Raw genomic sequence first — 27,622 nt, 5'->3', positions numbered from 1 at the left:
GGCAGAGCTTCCAAATCCCAGTATCCCACAAATAATTGGATGAACAAACAAGAAAGAAATTTGTTTGAGAAAGAGAGAGCAATGCAGCGAATGTGGAGCTAAATGAAAATGTGGGGCTGGTGGGGCTCTGCTGGCTCGTGGGGCCACTCGAATTACGACAGAAGGACTGTGATAGAACTTCTCATTGGCTCTTGGTTAACATAGAAATGGTGATTCGTAGGTAAGCCCACTCACCTGGGCAACTGCGCAGTTTGAGGTAAGGTAATAAGGACGATCATAAAAGTCCAACATCGTGGTAATGCGAAGTCTATAGTGCGGCAATGCATGTGGGGCCAGAACATGTGGGTAAAATCATCTACAAAACATAGGAAGATCCAGTTGGACTTGGAAAGGTCATGAATTTCGCTCGAAATATGAGCAAGGATGCAACACCCACCATTCTAATTCAAATATGCAGTCTCCTTTTATGCGAGCATTGGAATGGGCCCACCGGGAGAATCGGCAAGTCGGGCTGTAAGAACCTCTACACCATCTTCCGTCACAAGTAGAGTGTGCTCGAACTGAGCCGATAAAGATCCGTCAGCCGTAGTGCTGGTCCAGTCATCAGGCCAGGTACGATCCCGATGTGTGCCGATGTTGATCATGGGCTCGATTGTGAAGCACATGCCGGGCTTCGCGGTGCCGACGGCCTTGTTCTTGCCGTAGTGAGGCACGTTGGGCGCGCAGTGGAAAAGCTGGTTGATACCGTGGCCACAGTAGGCTTTGACAACACTACAGTTTCGAGACTTGGCGAGCTTCTCAATCACATTTCCTGGGTCCCGGAACAGCATGCCAGGCTTGACCAAATCAATAGACTGGTCTAGACATTCACGGGCAGTCTCCACCACTCGAACCGCATCGGGGTTGGCGCGGGCCTTGTCTCCCACGTAGTATGTCTCATTGATATCGCCATGGAATCCCTTGTGATACAGGGTAACATCGATGTTGACGATGTCTCCATCCTCCAGAGGCCGTTGGTCGGGGATACCGTGACAGATGGTCTCGTTGACTGAAGTGCACACGGACTTGGGGAAGTGCATATAGTTGAGTGGTGAAGGGTAAGACTAAGGTCATATTAGCACACGTAGTCATGTTCCATTCTCATTGACAGGTTTTCTCACGTCGCGCTCAACACAAGCCTTGTGGACCACCTCATCGATATAGTCAGTCGTCACGCCGGGTTTCAGTGCACGAGCTGCAATATCCAAGACCTCACGGGCCAGGCGGCAAACTTTGCGCATTCCCTCCTGCTCTTCCTTGTTCAAAATCTTGATGCTGTGTTGGCCGAACAGCTTCTGCTCCGATCGAGGAATGCCATCTCGTGCGTAATCGGGGTATGGGATGGACTTGGGAACGGTCCGGGTGGCCGAGAGCGGGTATAGGGGGCGCAAAGGACCGGCGAAGTTGAAGGTTGGAAATGGGTTGTAGTGGCCGGTAGCTGGATCAGGTTCAGAAACTACCTTAGGAGGAAATAGGTTGGTGAGGAAATTACTCTTCTTATGAATAGTCTTGTGTTCACTCTGGTCGGGCGCAAATGTCAGTATTGGAGTCTTCTAATAAAAATACGGCGCCCAACATGCGACTCATACCCAACTCCGCTTGAAACAGTCTTGTCCGCAGAAGTAGCTGTCGGTGCCCATCTTCAGACAGGTGGGACATTGGAGGGAGCCTGCATTATTGGCGCAGTCCACTCCGCTACATTTCCGGGCGACGGTGGCCATTGTGTAGAGACAAGAACAAGGTCACCAAAGGGCTGTGAAGGAAGATGATTATAACCTGGAATCCCGAAATCCAAATCCAAGAAATCGCAGAAATTCCATCTGTGGAGGAAGACGCTAGTCTGGATTAGGGGAGGATTAGTCCGTTTTGTGAGTATAATGTCTTAAAAGATTTGAACTTTCATCAAATGGTTCCATAACTCAGTTGGTTAGAGTGTGGTGCTAATAACGCCAAAGTCGAGGGTTCGACCCCCTCTGGAACCATTTTTTTTTACTGTTTATTTTTTGCTTCCTAATTTGAAGCACCTCTAATCCACTTATCAACATTTGATATTTGATTGCGTATACTCAGGCGAATTTCAGAATTCCAATTACGGTCAAAAATTAACCAACATTGATCAGCTAACTGGCATTTTTTAATATTTTAACTTACCGTTCCGTGCATAAAGATTGATTGCATGATTGGACGTCAAAATATATTTCCAGCATCATGCGAAATATTTTGATTTAGATTCCTCCTAAGTCCTCATCAAATTGAGTCGAAAAAAGGCGCAGAAGATCGCTATCACATCAAAAACTTTATTCATGCTTCTTCTAATATTTGCTACAGGTATTTCATCTCCAAGGTGGGCGGACGGTGCCAATTGACAGTTACAGTGGAATATTTGCTCTGTTTGCATTCAATTCGGTTATTCGCGGCGATGTTGTTCCCCGCAAATCCTCAATGTAATGAAGACATGGAAGGCTTTTTTTTCTTTTATAACATGGATCTGAAGCTATTAAGACTTTCCACAATATATTCTCTTCTTAATTTGGCTGTCTTGCTGGCTTCCCATCAGATATGGCGCCCTTAAGATCTTCACGGGCTCTGATCCCTCCTGTCTTCCGTCGCTACTATTCGGGTGCCCCATCGCCCGCAGCCAAGCTAAACTTGCCAATCGACTACAAGTCCACTCCACTGCTTCACCATACACCTTCTTCATTATCTGGAGTCGCCGACTTTCCCGCTGCAGCAACAAGTAAACGTCTAAACTTGTTCCAGGCCATCAACTCCGCGCTTCGGACTGCATTATCTACTTCCGACAAGGTCCTACTTTTTGGGGAAGATGTTGCATTTGGGGGAGTGTTTCGTTGCTCAATGGACCTGCAAACCGAGTTTGGCGCGGATCGAGTATTCAACACCCCTTTGACCGAACAAGGTATTGCAGGGTTTGCTATTGGTGCTGCCGCGGAAGGGATGAAACCTGTGGCAGAGATCCAATTCGCTGATTATGTCTTCCCTGCGTTCGATCAAATTGTCAACGAAGCTGCCAAGTTTCGATACAGGGAGGGAGGAACGGGCGGCAACGTGGGAGGCTTGGTGATTCGCATGCCATGTGGCGCTGTCGGACATGGTGCATTGTACGCTTCACTTATCCAAGACCGCCTTCTTGTGAACTAACAAGTTCGGTCGAATAGGTATCACTCGCAATCCCCCGAGTCTCTGTTTTCCCACATCCCCGGCGTACGTGTGGTTGTGCCCCGATCCCCTTCCCAGGCCAAGGGGTTACTCTTATCGTCTATCTTCGAAAACAACGACCCCGTGATTTTCATGGAACCAAAGATCCTCTACCGAGCAGCAGTCGAACATGTACCCAATGAGTACTACACAATTCCCTTGAGCAAAGCGGAAGTCATCAAACCTGGCAAAGATCTGACAATTATCTCCTACGGTCAACCATTATATTTGTGCTCAGCTGCCATATCCGCTCTTGAGAAAAGCATGCCGGGTGTTAAGGTGGAGCTGATTGACCTCCGTACAATTTACCCATGGGATCGTCAAACTGTCTTGGAGAGCGTACGTAAGACAGGGAGGGCTATTGTGGTTCACGAAAGCATGATAAACTATGGCGTTGGTGCCGAGGTCGCAGCTACAATACAAGAGGGCGCATTCCTTCGTTTGGAGGCTCCAGTCAAGCGAGTAGCTGGATGGAGTACCCATACAGGGCTGACCTATGAACAGTTCATTTTACCGGACGTCGCAAGTAAGTGAATCATTGCTCTTGTAATGAAATTGTCATCTAACAACCGTGTCTTTACAATAGGAATTTACGATGCTATGAAACAAACACTGGAATACTAGCCTCAGCCAAAGGTTGACTCCAAATTTAACACAAGAGCATATAAAACTTGGAATTTCTAAGCTTGATAAAATAGAAATCATTCCCCAAGGGCCACCAATCAGATCAGGTCATGACCCAAACATTTAGCTAGAAAAAGACCAAATTAATCATATTTTGTCCGTATCCTTCCACTAAATCCTGGCATAGAAACACCTTACACACAGGGGACAGAATTCAAAGACGCGATCATGAAAGTATCATGAAACCTTTGTCAATCGACAAGGAGACTTTACTGATGCACTAAAACATACTGCTACACGTTCTTTGAAGCGAAGTCCAAGGGATTGATTGACATTGCAGAATTTCTTTGTTTGGTAGCATCTTGAGATTTACAGGGCTGTTTTGATTCTGACGCTTTTGAGACATGGTCACCATTAAAAAACCCCTAGCGATCCATATAATATATCAGCCGTTGCCATAATCGTGATAGATCAAAGTTGGCATCTTCACCTGATTCAATAAAACGGAGTTTATAGTCAACAACAAGAATCGACTTGAAAGTACTTTCCATCTAATATGACGTCTCCATCCTCAACTAATGATGTTTTATGCCAACCTGAATCAACCCCGGAGAGCACGCTGTCCGAAGGCTCTCTGGGTAGCTATGCTGACATGAAGGACGCCATGGAATATGAATTCGAATGCGATTTCGACCACATGACATCAGAATTTGCCAAAGAAGTCGAAGAGATCAAGTCCAACCTCATGGAATCACTGAACCAGAGAGAGAAGATCATGGAAACAGTCTTTTCCATGCATTTACCTGTGGTGCCGTCCAGTTTTGAGACGCGATTTGTTGAACTCGGAATTGGTCTGGCGCTTGAGAACGTGATGGATTGCCTTCATCAGAAACTACTCCCTCTGGCCAAGAAAGAAGCCAAACGAGCCCTCCACCTCGCTGAGCACCAGGGCGACGAAATCAATATCGCCAGATGTTACTACTGGATGGGTCGAATTGAGTTATACCAACGCAATATATCCTCAGCCTACAAATTTTTCATGACTGCGCGACCCTGTGTCATGGATGACAAGCACCCAGAAGGCCGAAGCTTGGGATACTATTTGAGCCTTTTCAACCCCGGAGCCGGTGGAACTATATCTCATCCCAATCATGATGCGTTCGAGGCTACTCTCATCAAGGGAGATATGGACCAGTCGGGTGATAATCAATCAAGGAAGCGCAAACAGGATGCCCAAACTTCGGAGCTCGTTTTACGACCTTTCAACATGGTTGGTCACACAAAACTGGGTTCAGTGACTATGAAGAGCCCCCAATACCCTACCAGTCGACCCGTGGTATGGATAACACAAATAACCGAGGATGCTCTCCATTCGGACAGCCCAATGGTCATCATACTGAAAGACGAAGCCAACGCAGATGGAATGGACTGGTTGGCTACTGCAAATTCTGGCCCACGTCTTTCGCAAATCAAATTTACCTTTCGTTGCTATCCCAGAGGTTTGGCACCACGCACACGTCCTACAGAGATATTTGCGGAACAACCAGGGGAGAATCTCCTTTCTGCCGAGGAATGGCAAGCATTACATCAACATGCTAAGAACAAGAAAGTCACACTCGCCTATCTGGCAGATGAAAGACGGAGAAACCTTGAACTAACCAAAAAAACGATCCAGCTTGGTATGGGTAGCAATGGCAGGAGTTGAAATGAATGAATCGGATGTAGCTCAAGTGCTACCTGAGCTGCAGCGAGGATCATGGGACATAAAGAGGTCAATATGAATTTAAGAAACAATTATATGAGAAGTATCGAGGACGATTAAACATAATTCTATAGAGGTTGGAACTTGAAATTGGAAATTAGAAATTTCGTAGAACGTTGAAGATAGTCAACTGGGTACCCCTGGGTGAAATCCACGTCTATATCAAGCTGTTCCCTCATCAAGCAGCAGTATGCGATGCTACTCCAACCCCGCGTTTACAAGGACTCAATGATTTATCGGATCGCAAGCATCGTATTTCCTTTTCCGTCGATGATATGCAGCGCTATACCGGATTAAGTAAAGGGATCCGAGTCTCTATCAACGGGCTTTTTATCTAATCGAGTTGCGTTCAAGGGATCCGAGATCAGATCGGAGTATGTGGTAGGACAAACTTCGCTGCATAAATACTTGATGGTAACCCCAGGGAGCTATTCAGTCAATATCAAGTGTGTGAATCAGTGATCAGAAAAGTTCAGTTGGTTCTCGACTGCTGAAGATTGACAACTTTGTTCCCCCCCGCAGATAACGGAACTAAGATCCCCCACCATTATGGTTCTCGACAGGCTTCAACAGTTGACTCACCATGTCAACGCGACAGCCCCTCCACCTCATCCCTTTGACCCTCTCTCAACTGCAGAGATTGACACGACGGTCGCCATCATCCGCAAGGAACATGGCTCGCTCAAATTCAATGCGGTCACATTGTATGAGCCCCGCAAGGCTCAGATGATGGCTTGGCTGGCAGATCCGAAGAATACCCCTCGCCCAATTCGTGCAGCTGATGTGGTTGCTATTGCACCCGGTGGCAAGATTTACGATGGTGTGGTAGATCTGGATCAACAAAAGATCCTGGAGTGGAAGCACACCCCGAATGTTCAGCCTTTAATTACCATGGAGGACCTGCAAGAAGTTGAGCATATTGCGCGCAAGGATCCAAAGGTCATAGAACAGTGTGGAATTATTGGTATTCCCCCAGAGGATATGCATAAAGTCTACTGTGATCGTGAGTTGCGTTGACCGGTCCCGTTGGTGAAATCAAAATTCTAATTATTATCATAGCCTGGACCATTGGGTATGACAAAAGATTTGGCACTGAAGTCCGACTTCAACAAGCCCTCATGTACTACCGTCCTCATGTAGATGATTCTCAGTACACATATCCGCTGGATTTCTGCCCTATATTCAACGCAGAGACTAAGCAGATCATCCACATTGATGTCCCCACAGTACGGAGACCGGTCAATAAAGCACTCCCGAACAACTATCTCCCTGAGGCAATTGAAAAAGAAGGTGGCTTCCGCACCGACATCAAGCCAATTCACATCACCCAGCCCGAGGGTGTCTCATTCCAGGTGAAGGACCGTATCATCGAGTGGCAGAATTGGAACATCCATGTCGGCTTCAACTACCGTGAGGGTATTGTCCTGAACAACATCACATTCAATGACAAGGGCAACGTGCGCCCAGTCTTTTACCGACTTTCATTGGCGGAGATGGTGGTTCCTTACGGTAACCCGGAGCATCCGCATCAGCGAAAGCATGCTTTTGATCTAGGCGAGTACGGTGGTGGTTACATGACGAACAGTCTGTCACTTGGATGTGACTGCAAGGGGGCCATTCATTACATGGATGCTGCGTTTGTCAATGCCGCTGGCGCCTCGACAATTATCAAAAATGCCATTTGTATTCACGAGGAAGATGCCGGCATTCTTTTCAAGCACACTGATTTCCGTGACGAGTCAATGGTCGTGACTCGTGGTCGCAAGCTGATTGTCTCGCATATATTCACTGCTGCAAACTACGAATACTGTGTATACTGGATCTTCCATCAAGATGGCACCGTTCAGCTGGAGATCAAGCTGACCGGTATCTTGAACACTTACTCCATGAACCCGGGCGAGGATACCAAAGGCTGGGGCACTGAAGTCTATCCGGGCGTGAACGCTCACAACCACCAGCACCTGTTTTGTTTACGTATTGACCCCAACATTGATGGGCCCGACAACACGGTTTTCCAGGTTGACGCCGTTCGTGGCCCTGGAGAGCTCGGCAGTGCCGAGAACAAGTACGGCAATTCATTCTACGCCAAGAAGACTAAATTTACCACCCCCGTTGAATCCATGTCTGACTATGATGGGTCTACCTCACGCACCTGGGATATGGCCAACACCAACAAGCTCAACCCGTATAGCAAGAAGCCGGTCAGCTATAAACTTGTCAGCCGTGATGTTCCACCACTTCTTCCCAAGTATGGGAGCCTGGTCTGGAAAAGAGCAGGATTTGCACGTCACGCAGTTCATGTAACAAAATGTAAGTTCATGTGTTATCCCTTGTGATGTCTGCAATGCTAATAGCTTTACAGACTCCGATGACGAAATTCATCCAGCTGGTCGGCACGTTCCTCAAACCTCTGGTGAGCCTTCACAGGGCTTGCCAGCTTGGATCGAGGCTGCTGGGCCAGAGTGCTCAATCGATAACACGGATGTTGTCTTGTGGCACACCTTTGGTCTTACGCATTTCCCGGCACCCGAAGATTATCCTATCATGCCTGCAGAGCCAATGACCTTACTCCTGCGCCCGCGTAACTTCTTTGACCGCAATCCTGTATTGGATGTTCCACCTAGCTATGCGCGCTCACCGTCACAGGTGGCAACAGGCGCGAATAGTTGCTCTTGCAAAAAGAATGACGGATCCAGTGTGCTGGTTTAGGGTAGTAACAATTAGGATGTCAGGCGTTGATCTACAATATTTGATACTGAATGTCTTACTATATGACGAGTTTTATGATTTTATTTACTTGATAATTATCTTCAAATTTTCCGTGCTTTGGTTCTATGTAGGTCTCATGTGGCTGTTTGGCAGGTACGACGTGTTTCATTATGTATTGATTTATAATGTCTGGATTGCTGGAAGTGGAAATGTTTTTCTTTACGGATTTATGAAATGACCGTTGCTCTAGAATATCATTGTGACTGCAAATGGTACTGCAAGTGCTAGCATGCAGGGGCAACTTAACAAGTACGTAACTTTTGCAATTAGTGTGGAATTGCCATCCATGGATGCGATATGGCTTCTCCAATATTATTTGGCTTCTCCACATAGCCCTGACACTTCAAGCTAAGACATTGGCCAATCCTGGCTGCTTTTTCAAATGCTAGCTCGAGTGCTAAGAATTGACAGAAATCACGATAATTACTCACCTTTTGACCAATTGGAAATGTTTTTAATTTAGTTCATTTCGTAGTTATCTCTGTTACGTGGGTCCAAATGACGTTAGTCAGCAGATAACGCGATAAAGTGCGGAGAAGAGCATCATCGCTCCTCGTTCCCTCTCTCTTCCCACATCATTGCGAAGATGAAGGAGAAAACTATGGCGTCTTCGGAGACGACACCTCTGCTGTCAGTTTATGTAGCACCGCAACGGTATCGCTACCCTCATCATGCGATTCGTCGGACTTGTACATTCCTGCTCCTCGCGCTATTAGTGATCGCTGGGACTCTGTTCTTGATTCCATCTGCGATCCTGCCACGAGACCACGGCTCGATTTGGTCCTATATGCCATGGTCTCATCCACTCCCATATGAATCGTGGCCACATGGTAACGGACTTTCTTTCGATCAACTGCAGGAAGTCCTACTTGAGACTCCGTCGGCAGCCAAGGCCCGGGAGTGGAGTTCCTACTATACCGCTGGGCCCCACCTGGCTGGTAAGAATCTCAGCCAAGCTCTCTGGACCATGGAAAAATGGAAGGAGTTTGGCGTGGAGGATACCAGCCTTGCTACATATGAAATATATCTGAATTACCCCATGGATCATCGGCTGGCTCTGCTGAAGAAGTCAGATAATCAGACCGAGGTGACCTTTGAGGCCACTTTGGAGGAAGATGTGCTAGAGGAAGATCCTACCTCCAGCCTCCCTGATCGAGTTCCCGTGTTTCACGGATACTCGGCCAGTGGTAATGTCACCGCCCAATTTGTGTATGCCAACTTCGGCACATACAAGGACTTTGAAGACCTCGTGAACGCCAATATCACCCTGGAAGGCAAGATTGCGCTTGTCAAGTATGGTGGCATCTTCCGTGGTCTCAAGGTCAAACGCGCACAGGAGCTCGGAATGGTCGGTGTAGTCATCTACAGCGACCCACAGGAAGACGGTGAAATCACTGAAGCGAACGGTTATGAAGCGTACCCTAACGGACCGGCCCGGAATCCCAGTGCTATCCAGAGGGGCAGCACGCAGTTTTTGAGTATGCACTTGCCGCTGGACCTCGTGATGACCAGTTTGTTGATCTACCATTGAACAGGTATTCTCCCCGGAGACCCAACCACCCCGGGTTACGCGTCCAAACCAGGCGTGGAGAGACAAGACCCACACAACTCTATCCCCTCAATTCCATCCCTGCCCATCTCCTACAAGGAGGCCTTGCCCTTTTTGAAAGCTTTGAATGGCCATGGTCCCAAGGCTGCGGATTTCAACAAATATTGGCAAGGCGGTGGTCTGTCACACAAGGGCGTTGAATACAATATCGGACCTTCTCCCGAGGATGTCGTCATCAACCTGAACAACGAGCAGGAATACGTGACGACTCCATTGTGGAATGTTATTGGCGTGATCAAGGGAAGCATTCCCGATGAAGTCATCATTTTGGGTAATCACCGTGATGCATGGATTGCTGGAGGTGCAGGTGACCCCAACAGCGGGTCCGCAGCATTGAACGAGGTAATTCGCAGCTTCGGCGAAGCTCTCAAGGCTGGATGGAAACCACTGCGAACAATTGTGTTCGCAAGCTGGGACGGCGAAGAGTATGGCCTGCTCGGGTCCACCGAGTGGGTTGAAGACAATCTCCCCTGGCTTTCTAAGGCTAATGTTGCCTACCTGAATGTGGATGTTGCTGCTGCAGGCACCGAGTTTGGCCCTGGAGCGGCTCCTCTGTTGAATCAAGTGATTTATGAAGTGACTGGCCTGGTGCAGTCCCCTAACCAAACCGTGCCCGGCCAAACTGTCCGCGATGTCTGGAACGGGAAGATTGCCACGATGGGCAGTGGCAGTGATTTCACCGCATTCCAAGACTTTGCAGGTATTGCTAGTCTGAACTTTGGGTTCGGCCCCGCGGCGAATGACCCTGTTTACCACTACCACTCCAATTACGATAGCTTTGCATGGATGGAGAAGTATGGTGACGCGGATTGGAAGTACCACGTCGCGTGCACCAAGTTGTGGGCCCTGGCAGCAGCACGGCTTATTGACTCTCCTGTGATTGCATTCAGTGCGAATGACTATGCCAAGGGCCTACACTCGTATCTTCGCAGTATTGAGCCGGTCGCAGCGAAACTGGTTCACGGGTCGCGTTTCAAGTTCGCTCCTTTAGACGTTGCGATTGCGGAGTTCCAATTGGCTGCGGAGAAGTTTGATGCTTACGCTGCTGCCCTGACCGAAAAACTTGGGGAACATGTCCCGTGGTATCATTGGTGGAAGAAAGTTAGGCTTTACTTCCAAATTCGCATAGTCAATGACAAGTACAAAGGCTTGGAGCGTGCTTTCCTCTACCAGCCTGGTCTTGATGGCCGTGATTGGTTCAAGCATGTTGTCTTTGCCCCTGGTATGTGGACAGGCTATTCAGGTGCCACTTATCCTGGTATTGTGGAAAGCCTCGAGGCTCAGGACGTGGCGAATGCTGAGGTAAGTCTTTAATAACCAAGAGATTTTTGACGCCCTTGCTAATCAATGTACCAGAAATGGAGTAAAATTATTCAAGGTCGGATTCATGCGGCAACGAAGCTGCTGATTTGAGTATTTGCTCATGTTTGACTGCTGAATGGATTATAAGGCTCGGCACATTCGTCTCTGATCTTTTGAATAGTCGGTGAATACACTGAAGCAATTTGTGTGTTCTCAACCCCTATGACCATAATGTAAGTCGCAGTAATTAGTCATGCAGCTTCTGGGGCACATCGTGTCAAAATGGATTACCTGTTAGCAAACCCTCCTAGTATTCCTACTAGGCTATATGGTGCGAGGTAACTTGAGTTAGCGTGGTTACGTAAATCGATGGTATCCAAGAGCCAGCATACCAGAGGAGTAGTTAGGCGAGCAATCTTACTGATTCAGATCCAATCCCGATATTCCCGCAGTGGTGCATTGGTGCTCATTTCATGCAGACCTGTAGTGAAGTGCCATCGATTTTTATCTCACTTTTTAGGGCAATAGTCTCGCTGTAGCACCCCTCAGTACTCATTCAGGGAGTAGATATGCCATCGCTATACCCTAATATCCATCATATCATCAACCGCCTCGTTCTCCTCTATCTCCTGCCGGATCTTCTTATTCCTTGCCTCCAACTCGCCGCGCATTCTGTTGATCGCTGCGGAGTCACTTTCAGCAGCCGCCTTCTTCGCCCTTTTTGCCTCCCGGAGACGATGATTTCTGCGCACCCACTCCCCCACAGGTGTTTTTATTCTCCGCAACCCCTTCTTCATCATGATGGCCTCTCTTTTTCGGCTGTTGGCTAATGATGGTATTGCTGGCTGTGGTGGTGGGACTGTGGTGGCTAGAGACGACGTATCTCCCCATAGTAGATCTGCCAGATTTTGCATTTTGGCAAGCTCGGAGTATTTTGCTTGACTCGCAGCAATTTATTTTAGCCCGCAGCTAGAATGAACCAGCTTAGTCTGGAAACACTTATTCTCGACGTGAAAATACATACGCTATTTCTGGCCATTTTTAGACCAAGCAGCCAAAATCCTTCATCTCTTTTGGAGTCGTAGCTGAGAAATAGAAGCGATAAGATTTCAGGAAGGATAGAGAAGGAAGAGAAAGAGAGAAAGAGAAAGATAGAGAATATAGAACGAAGAGAGGGGGAGAGAGAGAGAGAGATCTACCTAAAGATATACGCGCTGACAAACGGAGAGGGTCAGCTGACCGTATACTCCAATAATCCCTTTTGGCATTCTCAGCCGTAGGTTGGCAGTATTGGTCGGATTCATGACCGGGCTGCTTGCAGTGCTGGCAAATCTACATTGATCTCGCATTAGCATCGAAAATTCCACTGTAAAGCCATTGATTTGTGCCTCATTTCATCCATGGCTATCCATTTCCCAGTGTAGATGCAAACCATATCCTAATATACTATAGTAAACTAGAGTAATCGGATGGATTTAATATAGGGAGGGTGAAGAGGCAGGACAGCCACAGATGAGTAGGAGTGATGAAATGATGGCTGAAGTTGGAATGAAATGATGGCTGAAGTTGGAATGAAATGATGTTTTGACTCACCAATTTTTGACGGCTTGCCATCTTGAATAGCTGGGTTCTGAAAATGAAAGGGGAGTGGATAGAGGGTCAAGATTCTAAAGTCTCGATTTATATACTCCTATACTCCTATACTCCTATACTCCTATTACTTGGGTACACCGCAGACTTTTTGGACATAAAATCGAAACCTCCACCAGACTTTTCCTCTTTTCCCTTTCTCCTTCCACTTCAATTTCCTGCTCTTCTCTTTTCTTCTCTTCTTTCTTATATCTCTTTCTTTTCTATTCCGCTAATCATGAATTTGGGGAGACATTTAGCCATTTGATTAATAGGTACGAAAGAAGGTAGAATTCTGGATAAGTAGCCGAGTAGGAGACTAAGTAGGGGACTGAGTAAGAGATATAGCAAGAGGTGTGATCTAACACTCGGAAAGCCTCTAGTGCAATATAATTGACGTAGTGGGTATCTTGTCACTTTCGTCGCGGTATTGAGATCCTCTGTCGTGATGAACGGAAGAAGCTTTTCACAAGGGACCTGTAGATTGTTTTCCCCTCTACGGTATCACTGGCAAATCCAAAGATCGTTAGGAGAATCAGGGTCAAGAAGAAGATGACCGCAAAGCTGGCCCAGTAATCCACTTTTGAATAACCTCCCTTAACCCCCTGCAGCTCAGTGGAGAAGTAGGCCGTCATGAGACTGACAGGCAAGAACAACATGGTTGCTTTGGCCAATAGAATGGTGATCCGCGTGAGTTTCTCCACAGCTTGTGAGTCTTTCAAAGCTATCAAGTTAAAGTTCTTAAGCTGATTAGCATGATCTCTGTCCGACGGAGTAGGAAACTCACTAAGAATGTCAAGGATTCCTTCTCCAGTAGACAGGATTCGATCTCGCTCAAGCAGTAAAGATTAATACGGTCGACGAGTCTTTCGAATCTTGCCACCGCAGCCGAGCTCAGGATCACTCCTACCGGCTTGTCCTTGGCTTCTGGAGAGCTGCCGATGCTGACCACACTTCCCTGTCGCATGTCGGCGAACTCGATGTCTCCAACTGTGGCGCCAAACGCTAATGGCGGTGGATGGGCCGACCGGGCCTCATCACGAAGCAGGCGCTGGTGCTGCAGGATTCGTCGCATTATCAGTTCGTAGCTCTGGTACAGCCGCTTTAGAACCGCCAGCCGTCGACCCAGCCAGTGCAGCTCATCAACCAGCTCCACAACCGGGCGTTCTAGCATTTGGCTTCTCAATCGTTCCAGGGCGACGCCGTATTGGTGCTCTCGTTTGGCAATCAGACCGTAACTGGAGACCCAATCATCAAATATATAATAGTAGAGCAAACTCGGACCGTCTTCCTGTTTGATGTCTGCTTGATCCAGCCCAACATCATTGAAATGCCGAACTCGGATAGTCACGAGTGAATCACTTTCTGACATGCTCAAGCGTTGCTTCGAAACCCCTGAGACGATGAAGCGGACGTTTCGTCGCACTATGTCCAGCAATTTGATCTGCTCCGCCTGCAACGCTCCCTTCTGCCGAGGGAATGGATTTTCCTGCATGGAGATGATTGTGCCGTCGTCACAAAGGACCAGCCAGTTCCAGAGTCGTTTGCCATCGGGCAAGTCTTTTCCATTTTCATTTGTTTCTTTGGGCACACCAGGGGTCACAAACAACGTATTATAGCCAATGCAGGTATCTAGAGCGACGTCAGACCATGTCCTTATATTCCTTGGAATGTAGACCTACATCGCGGACCGTGGTCGACGGAGGAAAAATGCCAGATCTGGTTGGTAACTTGCGAAAAGGTCAAGTGCTTGAAGGATGAGGTATCGTGGAGGCCCTCATGCTCGCGTAGATTCAAGTTCTTCAACGCAAGTGCATTCTCCAAATCATTGAATTCATGATCTAAGTCAACATCGCGCGTCCGCGACCGTCGCTTATTTGGTGCTGTGGCTGTTTGGACTGGTGAACAGACCGGCGCGGACATCAAGCCTTGTAATCGTTCCGAGAGACCGTACAAAGACATGATTACCTTGATGGTCTCGGTTTGTTCCTCTGGAGCCCATAGGTGACTATCCACACTGGTCAGTATCTCATCAGGTTCCGTCATCATCTCCTCTCTCTTACATCCATCGTGTGCCAAAACATTTAGATCGCTCCCGAGATAATTAGCTTCGTCCTGTGGTCGTATCTCTTCACATACCGGTTGACTCAACAATGCTTTAAAGTCCACAGAGACTAGATCAGTCGCACAGTATGCATCTTCATTTCCAAAGTCCAGGACAAAGTTTTGTGTCTCTGATTTCTCCAACAAATGCATATAAGTTCGGAAGTTGGTGTTATCATCGATGTCTTTGAACTTATCCCGAAGAGATCCTTGAGCGCCCGTCAGACCATCGTAGTACTGTTCAGGATTCAAAGAGTCACGGAAGAATTCGGCCATGACAGAAATGAGAATGCAAATGAAAATGAAAATGAAAATGATGATCAACAATTCAATGTCTCTGCTCAGGAATAAATAGGACTTCAAGCCACGCGAATGACCGCGCAGGTCACGCTTAAGCGCCCGGCATCAGCTGCAGCTTTCAACTCCGCATGTGCCGTGTTTGAAACCAAAAAAAGTCATCATAATATGGAGGTATCAGTGGATAATACACGTAGATCATTTATGGATGATCTCCATATTTGGTCATTTGTATAGATCGGATAATCGATAATCATCTGGTCCGTCATCCCGATCAGGTCAAGCTTTCCGCGGTGACGTCGTTCGCATCTTCCAACTTTCCTCCACCTTCCCACTTTCCCTTCCCACTGCCTTCCCTTGAACCCTTTACCTAAGGTTCATGGTTCATTATGGCGACAGCAAGTGAGGAAAATGCACAGGTTTATAACCTTAAAGTGGACTTTGTCATTCAATACAGCTTTGGAGATGTCGGTGAGTGAGCAAGCTTGGCAGAAATGAAGCCCTTCTGATCCTTTTACCTCAGACCAATCAGAGGCGATTGAGCAGCTCCAGAAGCTGCTAAAGACCCTTGCTGAGGTCGGTCTGCAAACTGAGGTCCGACAAGGTGATGAATCCTCGTTGCTCGTCTTTGTGCGAGCTTCCAAAAAACAGCTGAAGCGGGCGGTGTACCGATCGCGGTGAGTGCTTGCTTCCTCTCAACGCTTTCTTGCTTGTTTCATTCATACAAAAGGTCGCGGGAGCATTTGGACTAATACGATTTCAGCGTCCGTGACTGGCTTTACGGAATTCGCCATGCCGAGCCTGAACCCGCCGATACGATCGATGCCCACACTGAGACGGAGGCCGAGCGACTGCGGGTGATCAACCACATGATAACGCTCCCCACCCAGGAAGGAGGTGCCGGTATCACCCCGCAACATGGGGAATGGAAGAACGTCATGGCCGTCTTCCCGCTGCACGACGTGGAAACAAATAGTCGATGGATGCGCGAGTGGAGCAAGAAGACCTTCCTCTCTGAAGAGGACTTGGACCAGATCCGCGATAAATTTGGAGAAAGCGTAAGGGAAATACTATGTCCTAATGGGATTGTGCGCTGACATCAGGACCAGGTCGGCTTTTACTTCTCCTTCCTCCAGTCCTATTTTCGCTTCCTCATCTTCCCCGCGGTATTCGGTTTCGGGTGCTGGTTTCTCTTGGGCGGGTTCTCGATCATCTACGCCGTCGTCAATTCCCTGTGGTGCATCATCTTTGTCGAGTATTGGAAGCGCCAGGAGGTTGATTTGTGCTGTCGTTGGCAGACGAAAGGGGTCTCAGCTGTCCAGACCAAGCGGCGTCAGTTCAAGCCAGAGAAAGAGGTGCGCGATGAGAGCACCGGCGAAGTACGAGGGGTATTCCCAGCGACCAAACGTATGCAAAGGCAGTTGCTCCAGATTCCCTTTGCATTGCTTGCCGCAACCGCCTTGGGAGCCATCATTGCGACTTGCTTCGCGATCGAGATTTTCATCTCGGAGCTGTATAACGGCCCTTTGAAGACCTACCTGGTATGTTCCTGGCGATGCCCTTCTTTATGTTCCACCTTTGACCTGGCCAGGTTTTCATTCCAACGATTCTCGTCTCCGCGCTGGTGCCGACCATGAGTGCTGTTCTAGTGTCTATTGCCACGAAGCTCAATGACTACGAAAACCATGAGACTAATGATGCATATGATGTTGCACTAACACGAAAGGTCTTCGTTCTTAATTTTATGACATCGTACCTGCCGGTGATCTTGACGGCCTTCGTGTATGTGCCCTTTGCCAGCCGCATTGTCCCTTACCTGGATGTCTTTCGCTTGACCGTCCGGCCCTTTGTGTCGAAAGAGCATTTGAACGCCAAGAGATCGCATTTCCAAATTGACCCGGCCCGCCTTCGAAATCAAGTGATCTATTTCACCGTGACCGCCCAGATTGTTGGCTTTGCCATGGAGACTATTGTCCCCTATATCAAGCAGCATGCCTTCCGAAAGTACAAGGCCTTTAACAAGAAGCGCAATGGCAAGGCAGAGCGCAACGGAGAGAAGGAATCACCCGAGAGGCCGGTCCCAGTGGTTTTTGACGACCCCACGGAAGAAGCGCAGTTTCTCACCCGGGTTCGCAACGAGGTTGAGCTGCCGGAATACGACGTCACCGACGACCTGCGTGAAATGTGCATTCAGTTCGGTTACTTGGCACTCTTCTCCCCCGTGTGGCCTCTGGTCCCCGTATCATTCTTTGCTAACAACTGGGTGGAACTCCGATCGGACTTTTTCAAGATCTGTAATGAGTTCCGCCGACCGACACCGCTCCGGTCCGATACTATTGGACCTTGGCTCGACACCCTCGGGTTTCTCTCTTGGACTGGCAGCATCACGAGTGCTGCTCTAGTCTACATGTTCAGTGGGAATGCGCAGCAAGGTCCCAACGGGGAGCCCACAGATATCAAAGGATGGGCACTGCTTCTTTCTATCTTTTTCTCGGAACATCTCTACCTGGCTATTCAATTTGTCGTTCAAGCCTCCATGACCAAGCTTGAGCCACCAAATGCTCGCAAGGAACGTGCCGAGCGATATCTCATGCGCAAGCGATATCTTGAAACGACCCTGCGCGCACAGAATGATGACGAAGTACCTGCAACCGTTACTTCTGATGTGCCGGGACTGTCACGCGCTGCCCTTGAGGAGGAGGCTCGACAAGCATCTTTGCAGGAAACAGACCCTGCTGAGCGCTTCTGGATGCGGCAGCGAGGCTGGATGGAGTCTGTCCAGGTCGGGACAGGAATCATTCAAGCCCAGACCACGGTAAACACCAAGAAGCAGCAATAAGCAGCCCCAAAGGCATCTTTGGTCCAGAGGGAACCCCATACATGGTGTCATGATTCGCCTGGCGGCGCTCTTCAGATGATGGTGGTGGCCAACATTAGTGAACTTCTATTGGGACCTTTTCCAGTAGAGTGGCTCTTTTCGACTATCCTTAAGTATAGAGAGATATGCGTTGTTATTACAAGGTGGCTGGGTGTTGTAATTATCAATCTTGGCCTGTAGAACTCACGAAGTTATTATTAGTTGGCTTCGGCTGGGATGTCTTCACTTTGTACATGACGAGCCTATCCGACTGAATGCAAAGTGGTCACCACTACGGATGTTGATAAACTCCATTGAGTGTTCAAATAATCCATTATGACGAGGCCCATCATCACATCTCTATTTCATGGCAACTTCCTATCCATTGCCCGTCAGAAACAATTAGATTGAGCAAATTCGGATTTACCTGAAAAGAAGGTAGCTGAAACGACTACGATTTGTCACCAACGCCATCCTTTCGAGGATATGGACTCTTTTCATTGGTCGATTTTCCCGCTGCATAACCTGGGGATATCTCTGGGGTGGGCATATGTGGGTGGACCTTGTACGGAGAACGCCGGTGCCCGCATTTCCCCGCGGGGAAAACAAGTTGGAACCCTGGAGTCCGAGGTAACAATTCCATGGCTCCAAGCCTGGCCTTGCCTAAACAGCTTCAAGTCATCCACTTTCACTTTTAATCCATGGATCGAGAGGAAGGATGGGTGACAGAGCCATGTATTGATGGATGGATACCTTTGCTGGGTATTGAATTACAACGTCTTAAGGGTTTCGGCTAGTAGAAAGCTAAACCAACTATGCCAGTCCGGGAGGTTTAGGAAATATTACGTTTAGAAATTTGATGAATCCCGAATTTGGCTCACTTTGCTGTGCACTGACTACTTCCCCTTGGCCTAACAGAAAAGCCTTTTTTCCCCAACATGTGTATGCATCTTTTAATACTAGATGAAAAGCGTCTAAACTGGAATATAAAACTCACCTAGGCAATCCCACGGCCCCAAGCCATCCTACACTGCCACTAATCGGCATTGGGATTCTGGCATGGCAGAAAGCATCAGCTCACTTCCCTGCTGTTAGTAGTTTCGTCGGGCTTGCGACCGGAATTCTCCGTGAATGTGTCATATGCCATTTGGATTCATCATCGTGCGTTTCTAGGACGCCTTTTTAGCTAATAAATTCCCGTATTGACCTAGCCTGTTCATGAGGCCTTCACGGGCCTCCCCGAGTTAGGCATGAGTATATTAGTATATGAGGAGCGGATGCTAAGTCTTTTGCTTCTAAGGACCAACATATGAAGACTTCTTAAAACTTTCTCATTCTTCTCCTAGTCTACACACCAAAGCCTTTCTCGAGATTGCCTGATCCTAAATATAACGCATGGAGCATCAGACCATCCTCGTCAGGGACGTTGAGAAGCCGACCTTCAACACCGAAGTGAATGGTTCTCGGGGTGATGGATACCAAAGCCCAATATTGGTAGTCCCCCAATCCGACCATGGACAGTCCCTTCTCCCACAGTACAACCAACCAGACCTCAACTTGCCATCGAGGCAGGAGCGAGCAAAAACATTCAATGACGTTCGGAAGTCTGTCAATCCAGCTCCCCTGGGTTTATGTGCATTTGCACTCACATCGTTCGTCTCAAACTCTACAAATGTTTACGTAACAAATGTGCCATCGACGGGCATAACCATGGCACTGCCACTTGTGTATGGCGGTATTGTTCAGCTAATTGCCGGAATTTGGTAAGTAGACAGTCATCTATTGCTTTCCCAGTATGCCATGTTGATGAATATAGGGAGATGGCGATCGGAAATACATTTGGAGCCACATCATTTTCCTCTTACGGTGCCTACTGGATCACCTTTGGTATCATGTCAATGATTGAAGGTAGAAACTCAGGAACAAGTGATACTTGTGACGCGGAAACACTGATGGGGGTGTTTATGATGGTATGTTGCCCCTTCTCAAACCAATTCATGTAAATATTGGAACTAACTCACAATTAGGCATGGTTTGTTTTTACGCTGATGCTTCTATGCTGCACACTAAAAAGTCATCTCGCTATGTTCCTGTTGTTCTTTTTTCTGGACATGAATTATCTCCTTCTCGGCATTGCTCACTTGAAATGCCACTCTGATGGCCAGGTTCTCGCATCCGTCCAAAAAGTCGGGGGAATATTTGGTTTGCTAGCTGCAGTTACGGCGTGGTGGAATGCCTTTGCTGGAGTGCTAGATAATAGCAATTCCTTTTTCACGATACCCCTGGGTCATTTTCCGTGGTCGACTGCAGCTCGAGTTCATCGAACCAAAGTCAAAGCTGTGTGAGCTGAACTATTGACGATAAAACCTCAATTTGATTCCAATTTTGCTAAAAGCGGGTTCAATAATCTACCTGAATGTCCCTTTATATGTACTAGCGCATCAATAATTCATACGTATCCGAAACCAATGCAACACACTCGAAGAAACACAATCCATACACACCTACTGGGTGTAGACGCAGCCCTTGGAGGAAGTCGACTCCACGCGAGCCGCGATGCCAACACAGTCGGAGTTGCCGGCGGGATTGGCGACGCCAGCCGAAACCCAGATAGACCAAGCACCATCAATACTATTAGGGCAAGCGATGAGGTCATTACCAGCAAATTGGAGGTGACCATTCTTGGTTGCCCAGCCTCTGCGCTCAGAGTTTTTGGGTGCAGGCTGAGCGCCAGTGGTATATCCGATCTTACCCTGGCCTATTGTTTGATCAATAATTAGAAAACTTAATCCAAGCATGATGATCAGAGCTTACCCATTCCAGAGCGATCCACGTAGATCTCCTGGGGAGTAGCGGACTGATCATAGAGATACAGAGCTCCGTCGTTCAAGTAGAAGGTAGCATCTTTTTCGCCGGCATTGGCACAGCTGGCATTCTGAGACGGAAGACCAGCAAAGATACTGCTCTTAGCGGCATTGAAGGCGGAATACTGCACAAGAGAGCCAGAGTGAATGGCGACAACACCGAAAGTGCCAGACTGGGTGCTGGGGAGAGCAGTGGCAGTGGCAGCAAGAGAAGCAGCGAACACGACGTTCTTGATCTGCATGATGAAAGACTCGCGGTAAATGAGAAGGAGAGAGAGAGAGTTGATTTGCTTTGATGTGTTGATCTTTTCAGATTTCAAGGTCATAGGGGCCTCTTTAATACTTTTTCGGGTTGGTGAGATCGTCATTAACTTACACAGGGTAGACAACCTTAGATTGTGGAAATCTTAGACACAATCATCAGTTTGCGCTGCCATTGTCTCACCTAGTAGACTACGAAGGAAGCCTTTCATGAATTATCCGCAAGTAATAGACTCCGCTATAGCTATTCTTAGAAGCAACGTTGATTGTCTCCATCTCTCCACCGATTTACATAGTCTCAAGTTTGAGATACAGGATACCCAAGAAGATCAGTCTACATCTATTACTAGTTTTTATAGTATCCATAACTACGCATACTAATTTCCCACTCCGTAATTCCTCGATACCCAGTCTCACTCTCTTTCCATTGAAGCTCCCAGTGGCGATTTCATCGGTGCAACTTCGGCGAGTCCAAGACCTTGAATGCCAAGAATCACTCCACATGTTTCTCCGAGCCCACTAAAGGAGAGTATTGCGCGTGCAAGTATGTGGAGCAATGGGTCTTCATAGACTCCGACGGACATTTTGCCAAGTTCTTTTGGACTTGACCGTTCTACTGGCATGTGGTTTATTATTCTTAATCAGCTTTGACAGGGACATCGTTCAAAGCCCATACCTATTAAGTTCGATGCAACAACCAATATCTGCTGAGAGCACTATGGAGCACTCAGCGAATTTACGGAGGAAAGAGAAGATCAGGAAACCCGAGCTACTCCCATTTGGACGATGAACATCGAGCCAATCAATAAGCGTATCCAATGATGCCTGGATAATAAGGCCTAATAAACAATATCTCAATGCTCGCGGGCTATTAGAAAGCTCATGCACATGCCTACCATGACACCTTGAAATTTATTTAAGAATATTGCCAGTGACAGAGTCAGAGTGAAAGATCTTGGGTGGATCATCCCGCGTAGATTATCCCACGTAACGCCTGATAAGCTCCACTGGTACTGTCCCCCGCCTACTTGGGAAAGCCTTGATTATGATAGAGGGGTCAGAGATATAATGCTCCTCATGGAACGTTTCATATCAGCGTTGAATATATTTCAAGTTGTTAATCTACCATGTATACTGACATGGAAGTGTATCACAAAGTTCCCGAAGGTTATCGAATCTTTGGATGCTTCACCCTTCCTGCCTATCGAAGTCCCATCATTCAGTGCGTGATCATCGCGATTGTTCACCTTTTAGTTGTGGGGATGTTTAATGTTCTCTCTGCTCTGGGTGGAGGAGGTCAAGTTGACCCTACAACCAGCAACAATGCCAACACAATCTTATATAGTTTGTTTTGTGTGTTTGCGTTGGTATCGGGCTCGGTGTGCAACTTTCTAGGGCCCAGAATCACTCTCGCAACGGGTGGCATTGGATATTCCCTTCTCTCAGCATCATACTGGAGCTACAACAACAAGAAGAACCAGGCCTTTGTTTACTTTGGGGGTGCCATGTGCGGAATAGCAGCTGCCTTCCTCTGGTGAGTTGATCTAGATTCAATCTCAACTTCCTATTCTTACCCTTTTTTAGGACCGCCGAGGGCTCACTTATCATGTCACTTCCCTTGGAGAAAGATAAGGGCAAATACGTGGGAATATTCTACGGCGTGTCATTCTTTGGGACTGTAGTGGGGGCCATTATACCCACAGTCGAAAATTGGGGTATCACCACAGCCGGAAGTGTGAACGACAGCACTTACATTGCCCTGTTTGTCCTAATGCTGATGGGCAGTGTGGTCGCATGCTTCGTGTCTGACCCTTCCAAGGTCATTCGGAATGATGGTTCTCGGGTTGTGATTCCTAGCCAGACCACATTTGTCCAGGAGCTGAAAAACGTCATTTTGGCTATCAAAAGAGAGCCATGGATTGTTTTATATTTCCCCTACAGCTTTGCTGGCTTATGGTACATTCCGTATCAGTCGAATGATTACAATTCGTATTTCTTTAACCTCCGAACTCGTGCATTTGGCAGTGTCTGGTTCGACTTTGGCCAATTTGTCATGGCGGTGATTCTCGGACTTTTGCTCGACTTTACAAGACTAGGTGGTCGACGTCGACGTGCCTTTATTGGATGGGGCCTCATGTTTGTGTTGATCAACGCAGTCTTTATTGGAGGTGTATTTCCTGCTCGTGATTCTCACCGAGGACATCCTCCAGCACATCTCCTAGATGTGTACGATTCAAAAGCAGTGGGCTATATTTTCCTCTATACCTTCTATGGGGCCGTTGACGGAGCGTGGCAGACATTTGCCTGGTGGATTATGGGCGCACTCTCGAACGATCCACTAGTGTTATCTATCTACTCGGCTTTCTACAAAGTCTTCGGTGCGATGGCAGCTGCCATTGTGTTCAGTATGGATGCCCGCAAGGTTAGCTACCAGGCCATGTTCGGAAGCTATTGGGGTCTGCTATCAGGTTCTATGGTTTTTGTATTAGTTTTGATCTATAAGCGCGTTCAAGACACACTTGCACCTGTGGTTGGAAGTATGAGGGAATTGAAAGAAGAGGCGGGTGAAAGCATTTAGATGCACGTAATATAAGCTTCAGATTCGGCAAGTTCTCCACGTACCCACTGAATTCCTCTTGTACACCCTAACCCAAATACAGAAACATACGCGTGGCCCCGAATTCAGTGCCTACCTATAATACAAGTGCTCGGTTTCGCTACTCATTTTAAGATCTATGTATGTGTTCGATACTCTACTCATACAGTACACCGTAGCTGAGAGGGTTGGTACTGTAGTAGGTACCGGAGTAGATACAGGAATAGGTACACTTGAGGCTACCTGGACAGGCTATAGGGAACATGATTTAGTTATTTAACTCGAAGTCATGGGTATGTTCGATATAAGTATGTTCTTGATCGGGGTAGACAGGGTGTATAAGAGTAGTTAGGGGGGTACGTGGAGCAATTACCATCAATTCCTGCCCCGCAATTATCGCTGTATCCATACTTATCTTAGATCTCCCAGGCTAATATCAGCCCCACCCGTTACGTGGGATGTTCTACACGGATCGATTTCAGACAAGGGTCTTATCTGCTAGCCCCCAGCGAATGCTTCCTTTCCCAACATTACCGTTGATTATGGTGGTAAGCTATCGGGGCTTATTGTAGTCTAAGAGGATTATTGCGAGGGAAGTCCTACATATAAATGAGTGAATGATATATGTGCCTCCTGGAGTAGCTCCCAGCGACAGCCTATGAGACATTATTTGACCGCTCCAAGTAATTCACGAGTCTGCTGTGACGCAACACTAATATCCTCGTCATTTCGAATGAACATCAGCATTTAAACAAGGTATTCCTCAGCGGTATATGGAATATCTTGATTTTGACAAAGAGTTCTCATTCCTTCCATAAAACCATACGCCCACAGGATGAGTGCGGCATGATAAAGTGATCAAGGTTGAAGAGAGAGGTTTTCCTGGGACGCACGGTATTGTTTTCCAGTAAAGAGAGTTTCCTGGATCAGCAGTAAACAGTGATAAATCGCGCCTTTCTAGCCTCTTGCCTTTCACTTCAAGCTTGTACTCTCGCCGTTGCTCCAACTAGATCGGCTTCCGAGAACATGTTCCCAAGAAGTGATGGAGTATCAACCAAGACGTGCATGTCCGTTATGTCAGGATAAATGGCTACATAAGCTATTCAATGAAGTGGCTTCGAAGCCTCCAGCGCCAAAGAGGAGCTCCGTGAAACGAGGCAAAATGACCATGTGTCTATTGCTTTCTCCAAGTTGTCCTTCCAAGTATCAACGGTAGCCTGTCGGGGACGATCTGGCAAGGCGCCTCCGGCACCTAGAGTAACAGAATCTCTGACCTTCAAGTGATGTGTCACACTGAACAGGCCATGGAGTGGGACAAGTCGGCCGTAAGCCGTGCATTGGGATGCGAGCGATAAATCTCTTTAACACGGGAAAAAAGCCGGGAGATTCCGGCGCCTTTCTGATCATCCGGTCCCATTCAATGACGTCGCTGCACTCCCATAGATAATCCTGACAGAGGAGCAGGAGACGGACGTCTTGGAAAAGCGGAGATTCGAAGTCATGATTCTTATCGCGGGTCACGATTATGGTCGCGGTTCGCTGCTACAGCCAAATCCTGCACGAAGCCAGAAGGCTTAGTCGTAAAACAATTACATGTAATGAATCTCAATGCTATATATACAGCCAGCTGGTGGTTCGACCAGAACTGGACATCTATCGTCACAATGCAATGCAATCTCTCTACCGTGTCCTGCACCGTAAGAGATTCTCTACCCGAGAGGAAATCACTGTATACTGTGATCAACACAAAGCAAGTCACCAATCATCACTGATAGATGGGCGACCCGTCGCCACTTATGTAGATGGGGATCCGCAGGTGAAGACACCGCGAACGGTACCGTCATCGTAGTTTTTGATCTGAACACGGATTAATTAATATCGAAGCGAAATGATTGGTCCAGAGACGGAAAAACTTACAATATCATAGATACTCGAGTACGTTCCAGCACCCAAGATCAAAATACCAATGAGGAAAATTCCACCGTTGATGATTGCCAGCAACAGGTTGTCACGGTCGCGCCAGCTGCCCTTCTTGATGAGCATGAACCACATCATCGCAGGAAGGTAGAAGGTGAAGCCGGAGATGAAAAGTGCGGAGGAGATAGATAGCAGATCATCAAAGAATGGAATAACCTCGGCAATGATGAAAGCGATGACTGTGGCGGCGGTAATGGTAATCAACCAAGTAATCCAGCCCATCTTAGTGTTGATAAACCGGATGGGGGAGTTGGCAAAAATGCGACCATGGATCAAACGACCGCAGACGACGGTGTTGATAGATCCACTAATGAAGATTACAGGCAGGGCCACTCCATAAGCCACACGCCCAAGCAGATGTCCAGCAGAGGTCAAGGCAGGAGAAGAGACATCCTGGCCAACGAAGGCGTAGACCAGAGCACCGGTCAGGGTGTACACGATGATCTCGGTAATTCCCAGGGCCCAGATAGATTTTTTGAAATCGCGCGGGGTGTGCATCTCATCCATGAAGGAGAACTGGCACATAGCGAAGCTGTATGCAAAGACGATGTTCGAAATAGCAATAAATGCCTCGGCAAACTTGAGGTCCTCCTTGGGCCAGGCAGACCAGTTCACAGCCGACAAGCCACCCGAGTTGGTAGCCTCGACTCCAGTGCCAATGATAGTAATGCCGATCGCAATAATGATGGAGGCGAAGTCAACGTAACCGAGGATGGCCATTTCGGTGAAACTAGGCGGAATGGCCAACAACAGCAAGATGATCGCAGACACCACGGCAAAAATCACGGAGCAGATTGAGGATTGTGTGATGTTCTGCCAGGCGATGGTACCCGTGAGGCAGTGGGAGCCCGTGAGGAAAATCAACTGGAGAGCCAGCATGAAGTTGATGATCTCATAGCCAAAGCGGCCCCACCCGGCGCCGAACCGACCACCCATTAGGCGACCAGCGTCAGCATAGTTGGCAACCTCGGGGAAGAGCAATTTGACCTGCCCGACGATATAACTGGTATAGATGGCAATCAGGCCGACTCCCACGCAGCAAATCACACCCGCGACCATACCCAGCTTGGCGAAGGTGGAGGGAATTGACAGACTACCCAGCGCGATGGCCTCGACGATGAGCACCACGGTGAGACGCTTCCAACCCAAGCGACTGAACTTCTTAATACCATGATCGTAGATATCCCGCTCTGCATCGGTCATCTCCCCCAGCATGGCACCCTCGAATGGTGGTGGAGAGACGTATGCCTTCTCACTCTCATTCTCCAGAGACTTTCCAGATCCATGACCGGTGGAGTCGTCTTCGAAGCCCATGGTGACCGATGGGATGTTGTGTGAGAGAGAAAAATGGGATAGAGAAGTAAGATCAGTGGTGACGAGGATGGCGCAGGGTATAAGAAGGAAAGACCGGCCCCATCGCTGGATCCGGCGTTATCAGAGGCAAAAGAAAGTTATTTCGTTGACTAACATCTCCCACATCTTGACTTGGGGCCTCCAACACGTGGAGTACGACGCTGCTCCACTCATCTGATCGGCCATCCAACGATATTGCCGCTTGCAGCTTGGATCGGCCCACCACCATCCCATCCAGGCAGGTCAACCTGTGCCCCAATACGCCCAACGCCGATTAGACGATAAGAAGGTTTGAGTCGTTAGGTAACAGAAATGCAACACTGGTTCCCCAGAAAATGGAAATGGACCGGTGTCAGGCTCGATG

At 47.9% G+C, this 27,622-nt stretch overlaps 12 protein-coding genes across 12 annotated transcripts; 7 read left to right on the top strand and 5 right to left on the bottom strand.

Annotated features, from left to right (window-relative positions):
- Positions 1–464: 464 nt before the first annotated feature.
- Positions 465–1,760, bottom strand: N7520_004221 (methionine aminopeptidase MAP1; the record flags this gene model as incomplete). The annotated part of the gene is made up of 3 exons (XM_057138156.1): positions 465–1,103; positions 1,161–1,559; positions 1,629–1,760. The coding sequence occupies 3 exons, from the start codon at positions 1,758–1,760 to the stop codon at positions 465–467; spliced, it is 1,170 nt and encodes a 389-aa protein (XP_056998621.1).
- An 838-nt stretch (positions 1,761–2,598) lies between these two features.
- Positions 2,599–3,879, top strand: N7520_004220 (uncharacterized protein; the record flags this gene model as incomplete). Its single annotated transcript, XM_057138155.1, has 3 exons — positions 2,599–3,158; positions 3,216–3,781; positions 3,842–3,879. 3 exons carry the CDS (start codon positions 2,599–2,601, stop codon positions 3,877–3,879), a joined length of 1,164 nt encoding a protein of 387 aa, XP_056998620.1.
- Positions 3,880–4,435: 556 nt separating this feature from the next.
- N7520_004219 (uncharacterized protein) lies at positions 4,436–5,584 on the top strand (the record flags this gene model as incomplete). The annotated part of the gene is made up of 1 exon (XM_057138154.1): positions 4,436–5,584. The coding sequence occupies one exon, from the start codon at positions 4,436–4,438 to the stop codon at positions 5,582–5,584; it is 1,149 nt and encodes a 382-aa protein (XP_056998619.1).
- A 606-nt stretch (positions 5,585–6,190) lies between these two features.
- On the top strand, positions 6,191–8,350 carry N7520_004218 (peroxisomal copper amine oxidase; the record flags this gene model as incomplete). Its single annotated transcript, XM_057138153.1, has 3 exons — positions 6,191–6,644; positions 6,701–7,951; positions 8,004–8,350. The coding sequence occupies 3 exons, from the start codon at positions 6,191–6,193 to the stop codon at positions 8,348–8,350; spliced, it is 2,052 nt and encodes a 683-aa protein (XP_056998618.1).
- A 646-nt stretch (positions 8,351–8,996) lies between these two features.
- N7520_004217 (M28 family metallopeptidase) lies at positions 8,997–11,432 on the top strand (the record flags this gene model as incomplete). Its single annotated transcript, XM_057138152.1, has 3 exons — positions 8,997–9,888; positions 9,946–11,321; positions 11,376–11,432. 3 exons carry the CDS (start codon positions 8,997–8,999, stop codon positions 11,430–11,432), a joined length of 2,325 nt encoding a protein of 774 aa, XP_056998617.1.
- A 467-nt stretch (positions 11,433–11,899) lies between these two features.
- On the bottom strand, positions 11,900–12,235 carry N7520_004216 (uncharacterized protein; the record flags this gene model as incomplete). Its single annotated transcript, XM_057138151.1, has 1 exon — positions 11,900–12,235. The coding sequence occupies one exon, from the start codon at positions 12,233–12,235 to the stop codon at positions 11,900–11,902; it is 336 nt and encodes a 111-aa protein (XP_056998616.1).
- A 1,128-nt stretch (positions 12,236–13,363) lies between these two features.
- Positions 13,364–15,329, bottom strand: N7520_004215 (uncharacterized protein; the record flags this gene model as incomplete). The annotated part of the gene is made up of 5 exons (XM_057138150.1): positions 13,364–13,690; positions 13,738–14,582; positions 14,633–14,958; positions 15,014–15,042; positions 15,090–15,329. 5 exons carry the CDS (start codon positions 15,327–15,329, stop codon positions 13,364–13,366), a joined length of 1,767 nt encoding a protein of 588 aa, XP_056998615.1.
- Positions 15,330–15,739: 410 nt separating this feature from the next.
- On the top strand, positions 15,740–18,189 carry N7520_004214 (anoctamin family protein; the record flags this gene model as incomplete). Its single annotated transcript, XM_057138149.1, has 5 exons — positions 15,740–15,821; positions 15,874–16,027; positions 16,114–16,408; positions 16,460–16,891; positions 16,942–18,189. The coding sequence occupies 5 exons, from the start codon at positions 15,740–15,742 to the stop codon at positions 18,187–18,189; spliced, it is 2,211 nt and encodes a 736-aa protein (XP_056998614.1).
- Positions 18,190–19,602: 1,413 nt separating this feature from the next.
- N7520_004213 (acetate uptake transporter family protein) lies at positions 19,603–20,546 on the top strand (the record flags this gene model as incomplete). The annotated part of the gene is made up of 3 exons (XM_057138148.1): positions 19,603–19,970; positions 20,024–20,177; positions 20,235–20,546. Coding segments are annotated over 3 exons (834 nt in total), but the record flags the coding sequence as incomplete, so codon positions are not given.
- Positions 20,547–20,711: 165 nt separating this feature from the next.
- On the bottom strand, positions 20,712–21,313 carry aspf34 (cell wall protein PhiA; the record flags this gene model as incomplete). The annotated part of the gene is made up of 2 exons (XM_057138147.1): positions 20,712–20,965; positions 21,022–21,313. The coding sequence occupies 2 exons, from the start codon at positions 21,311–21,313 to the stop codon at positions 20,712–20,714; spliced, it is 546 nt and encodes a 181-aa protein (XP_056998612.1).
- Positions 21,314–22,471: 1,158 nt separating this feature from the next.
- Positions 22,472–24,839, top strand: N7520_004211 (uncharacterized protein; the record flags this gene model as incomplete). The annotated part of the gene is made up of 3 exons (XM_057138146.1): positions 22,472–22,866; positions 22,917–23,869; positions 24,769–24,839. 3 exons carry the CDS (start codon positions 22,472–22,474, stop codon positions 24,837–24,839), a joined length of 1,419 nt encoding a protein of 472 aa, XP_056998611.1.
- Positions 24,840–25,722: 883 nt separating this feature from the next.
- On the bottom strand, positions 25,723–27,219 carry N7520_004210 (uncharacterized protein; the record flags this gene model as incomplete). Its single annotated transcript, XM_057138145.1, has 2 exons — positions 25,723–25,785; positions 25,846–27,219. 2 exons carry the CDS (start codon positions 27,217–27,219, stop codon positions 25,723–25,725), a joined length of 1,437 nt encoding a protein of 478 aa, XP_056998610.1.
- Positions 27,220–27,622: the final 403 nt, after the last annotated feature.

The sequence above is a fragment of the Penicillium odoratum genome (genome assembly GCF_028828045.1).
Source record: "Penicillium odoratum strain IBT 22623 chromosome Unknown utg000003l_segment0_segment0, whole genome shotgun sequence".
Lineage (NCBI taxonomy): Eukaryota > Fungi > Ascomycota > Eurotiomycetes > Eurotiales > Aspergillaceae > Penicillium > Penicillium odoratum.
Note: the sequence above shows the minus strand (reverse complement) of the source record. Positions and strands in the feature narration are given on the sequence as shown.